This window comes from Nicotiana sylvestris, chromosome 2 (assembly GCF_000393655.2).
Source record: "Nicotiana sylvestris chromosome 2, ASM39365v2, whole genome shotgun sequence".
Taxonomy (NCBI): Eukaryota; Viridiplantae; Streptophyta; class Magnoliopsida; order Solanales; family Solanaceae; genus Nicotiana; species Nicotiana sylvestris.
This window is the reverse complement of record NC_091058.1, coordinates 87,064,716-87,069,766: the sequence shown is the minus strand read 5'-3', so window position 1 is coordinate 87,069,766 and position 5,051 is coordinate 87,064,716. Positions and strand designations below refer to the sequence as shown.

At 43.7% G+C, this 5,051-nt stretch overlaps 1 protein-coding gene across 1 annotated transcript; it reads right to left on the bottom strand.

Annotated features, from left to right (window-relative positions):
- Positions 1–645: 645 nt before the first annotated feature.
- Positions 646–1,056, bottom strand: LOC138885194 (uncharacterized). Its single transcript, XM_070166104.1, has one exon. The coding sequence runs from the start codon at positions 1,054–1,056 to the stop codon at positions 646–648; it is 411 nt and encodes a 136-aa protein (XP_070022205.1).
- Between the last annotated feature and the right edge of the window lie 3,995 nt (positions 1,057–5,051).

Genomic DNA, 5,051 nt, shown 5'->3' with positions numbered 1-5,051 from the left:
AAGTGGCAAGACTGGACTACCAGGATTCCCGCCTGACTAAGAACGGAGTAGCCTTCTAATTTTGCAGCTTGGCATCGGGCCCCATAAATTGCACCTCAGCAGTGCTCGCGCCTTCACCCGGCTGGACCATATGAGCTTCATATAACATTTACCTCATGGCTCCACATATGTCCTCAATTTCCTCAGCCGTGAAGGCCTCATCTTCTTCTTCTTCGGTGAACTTGGGCTTGACGAATGTTTTGTAGAGATGCGGGACTGGCTGAGGTAATACCCAAGCATTGCTCTTTCGTTCATCTTCCCATGTCATATCAGTTTCTGTGGCGTGAAAACCCATACCGAAGAACTTCTCGCTGGTAGCTAAAGTGATAGGTTCTGTGATACCTTGCAATGATTCCCCGAGTCCCTTCCCAGTCTTATAACCACGCTTGATCATTTCAGTAGCGACCATGATGGATGCATTTGACAAAAAGGGTTAAGGACACGGGCTTCATTCCTCACATTGATCTGCGACCACAACCTCAAAAGCCTGATAAACTATGTACTCTCTACCTTCTCTAGCTTCGAGGCATGGGACTGATGGGTCCCGGTAAATTGATTGTTCGTCTTCTCAATAAACCACAATTTACTGATCTTTGTGTTCAAACTTCACCATTTGATGGGGGTAGAAGGTACGACCCCCACAACATGGATCCAAGGCCTTCCTAAAAGAAACTTATAGGAGGTATCCATGTCCAAGACCTGAAATGTCACTTTGAAATCCACAGGACCGATAGTCAAGATCAAATCAATTTCCCCTATTGTGTCCCTCTTGATGCCATCGAAAGAACGCACACAAACATTATTAGGCCTGATTCTCTCAGTCCCAATTTCCATTCTTTGCAAAGTTGAGAGAGGGCATATGTCGACCCCTGATCCACCATCCACCATGACTCTTTTTACATAGTACCCTTCACACTTAACTATTAGATGAATTGCTTTGTTGTGGGCAGCCCCTTCCGAGGGCAAATCATTCTTGCTAAATGAAATCTGGTTGACTGCGAAGAATCTTTCTGCCATCCTTCTTGCTCCACAGTGGTTTCAATCGGAACATAGGCTTCATTGAGGGTTTTTATCAATACTTTCTGATGCTCATTCGAGCTTATCAGTAGAGACAAGAGTGAGACCTGAGCAGGAGACTTCCGGAGTTGGTCAATTACCTCGTAATCCGTAGTTTTAATTTTTCGGAAGAACTCCTCTGCTTCTTCGGCACTAACTGGCTTTTTGAGCGGGAAACACTTATGCTTGGTGTTGTTGACTTCTTCCAAATTGAAGTACATCCAAGATGGGTTGGTTTCATTTACTTTCCCTATGATTCCCTCCCTTTGTATGTTACAATTGCTCTATTGTAGTTCCAGGGGACTGCAATGGGGTCTTTCATAGGCCTTTGTGGTGCGCGGCTAATGATCATAGGCTCGTTCAACCTGGGTGGAATTACTGGTCCCCGTGCCACATAATTCCTTTTGGGTACATACATCTTGTGTCCCTTGTTCAGCTCGAACCTCTTAGGAGGACTCACGCCAATTGTTCTTTCTTGTGAGCTCAGGGAACATAAAGAATGGCATCTTTAGGGGGTGCTGCCCCTATTTTGGTTTCCACAGTCTTTTCTTCACTTCGAGGAGTGGAGTTACTCTTCTTCTCCCCCTTATCTTGCTTTGCAGCAGCCTTTGGCTTCCTTTCCATATTGGCGATGGCAATGATGGATTTTAGCGCTGGGTCAAACTCTTTATCTTCACAAATCATTCCAATAACTGGCCCATTGTTGTGAGCCGACAATGGGTTGTTGGTCACATTGGGGATCTCTTCATCTTTCAGCACTACCCTCTTTTACTCTATTAACTTTTCGACTGCCCTTTTGAGAGTCCAACAGTCTTCAGTGTCATGCCCTTTCGCTCCTGAATGGTAAGCACATCGAGTACCATATCAGTAGGAGGGCGATTTTGGGTTTTGCCTAGTTTGGGGTATGGGTTGCAACAAACCCATTTGGACCAGTTTAGGGAAAATGCTAGAGTAGGATTCACCAATTGGCATGAAATTTGTGGGGATTATATGGATCTTGGTGAGGAGGGTTATTTCTAGGAAGTGGTGCTCGGTTTTGGTTAAACTGTTGTTGTGGCCGAGCGTATGACTAGATGTTCATTACTATATATGGCTGAGGAGCCATAGCATAGCCATATCCTAATGAGGATAATAATGTTGTGGGTGCTTGGAGGGAAGTAATCTCTGGGTGGATAGGGGTTTCTCAGACTTGAAGCCGCCATCGCCACCTCTTCTTTCTTCTTTCTGTTTGCTATACCTCCTGACCCGCTTTGGATTGCTTGGGACGTAGCTCTTATAGCAGATTGGCTTAATATACGACCTATTTTCAGACCATTTTTGACCAACTCCCCAATTTTGATAGCCTCAACAAATGGATTTCCCATTGCAGACATCATATTTTGAAAGTAGTCAGCCTCTTGGGCTTGCAGAAAAACACTGACCATTTCAGTTTCATCCATCAGGGGCTTGACTCTGACCTCTTGTTTGCGCCATTTAATAGCATATTCTCGAAAACTTTCCGATGACTTCTTTTTGAGATTTGACAAGGAATTCCTATCAGGATTTATGTCTATGTTGTATTGGAATTGTCTGACAAAATGTCGAGCCATATCATCCCATATGTGCCAGCGAGACATATCTTGATCCATGTACCACTCAGATGCAGTGCCAACTAGACTCTCTCCGAAATAGGCCATTATGAGCTCTTCATTTCCGCTTTCCCCTCTTAGCTGATTGCAATACCTCTTAACGTGGGTTATGGGGTCCTCGTGCTAGTCATACTTTTCGAACTTGGGGGTCTTAAAACCAAGAGCCAGGTGAACATGCATAGATCAACGTAGGATACGCTCTTTTGGCCGCTCAAGCCTTGTATATTCTTGAAGCTCTGTTCCATGCTCCTCATTTTCCGAATGATTTCCTCTTCTCGGGGTTATTTGTAGCCTTCTCTTATCTTGCAGTAAACTCGTACCGGGGTTGTTGGGGGTAAGAATTGGTGGTGAAATGGGTAGGGTCTGGTGGAAAAGACGATACTTGGAAAGTGAAGGATGGTGGATCAAAGCTTGGCCTGGGCAAAGTTGAATGTGTCGTAGCCGAAGTTGGTGGTGCGATAAATATGTTGGAGGCCACTCCCGAAATCACCTGGGGGCGAACCTAAGAAGGTGTTCCGGCGAAGTGAGCAGAGATGGTGGGGTATCCAAGTGGGGTATTTGGGTAACTTATTGGGACATTGGAATTTCCACTTGCTCTAGCAAGTAGCTTGGGGAAACCGAGGATGGCACTTGGTGGCTCTCTACCATTGGACCAAGCGTCCCATATTTCCAGCACGCGGAGGCACAACGCCCTATTCTCTTCAGCAGCCGCTGACTCTGAGGTTGGGATAACCGATAGCGGGCTATCCTTTAGGATGGGAATTGTTGGTGGATGACCTTCTTATGACATTTCTACACTACCCTTGGATCTTGTAAAGTAAGGCTGTGAAGCCAGGTTACCACAAACGAACCACCTTAAAAATAGAACCTATACTCAACAGTAGACACAACAAGCCGGTTAGTTTGAAGCAATTAACACATAGGGAATCACACATTGGGGGTGTGATGTACCTATACAGTTAAATATGTTTCTACATGTTTTGCAACGATTGCATGTCTCATCCCAGTTTTTGTTTATCTCCCCGATCTTCTCTCTTGCTCTCTTTTGCACTCTTATTTTCTCTCTTGTTCTCATTCTCTTTTCCTTGTTATCTCTCTTTTCTTTTTGCTTTTTCTTTTTGGTTTTCTCTTTTCAACATTTTCTCTTTTATTTGAGTTATTTAAAAAATCATGACCGGATTCGATGGGGATTGCCTACGTATCACGATGCCGTGTGAATCAGATCATCACGTAGTTCAAGGAATAAATAAAATAAATAAAACATTTTTGTTATTTTTTCAAATTTTCATTAAAACAAGACTTCTAATCTTTCTCTATTACAAAGACTACATACTTGAGAATTGAAAACTAAAATAGACTTGAAACAGACTTTAGGAATGAAAATACAGACTCGAAAAAGAGAAAACAATCAGGAGTACATCAATGCCTCCAATCCTGCCCTAGGAACACCAACTGGTCTTGCTGCGGGCCTACGTGCCATGTCATCCTGGAGGCGACAAAGATCATCCATTATCTGGCTAACAAAGATCATTACTGTGGCGAAGAACATGGACCTAGTCATGTCCTCGCACACGTTGCACTTCATCACAATATAGTCGACGATTCTTCTAACCCTTTCCATAATGAAGCCCTTTTCTTGCAACAACTGCCTAATCTGTTGAGATCTAGCCTCCAAAACCTGGGTGGCCCTATGATTCTGTTCTTGCAAATGCTGTAGGTCTCCCTCTAGCTGTGCCATCAAAGCGTAGAAATGTTCTCTCTCGGCTTTGAAGCTCTTGGCTTGTTTAGTCATTTCAACCTCAAGGATATTAAGCTCCTTTTTCCAACCCATGACCCCTCTGTCATATCTTTCCTTCAACTATCAAACAAAGGTTGCCCATTCTTTTACATTTTTGGCCAACTTCGTTCGTACTTTTACTAGCTCAGACTCAGTCTTTTGCAAATCATCCTCACAGTCACGTACTTTTTACATAAGGTTGTAAATGGGCCTTTCATCTTTCCTGCTTCTGCCCGGGTTCTCAGCTGCTATTCTCATTTTTCGAACTTGGACTCGGAGAGATTCATTTTCTTGGACCAACCTTCTTCTTTCACCTTAAGCTTCTTGTGCCTGTAAATCATTATTGAATACGACATTTCTCAATTCTTCTTGCAAAGAGTGGATGGTGGCTTGATATTTTTTCTCCTTCTCTCCCCAAGCCAACCTTTCCCGAATTTTATCATCAAAATCTTGAACATGAGGTCTATTGGTGGGCCTTTCAGGCTCGGGCTCTGGCTCATCATTCGCATAAAACCTTCTCTTAAACCATGCAGCATAATTTGGATCCACTT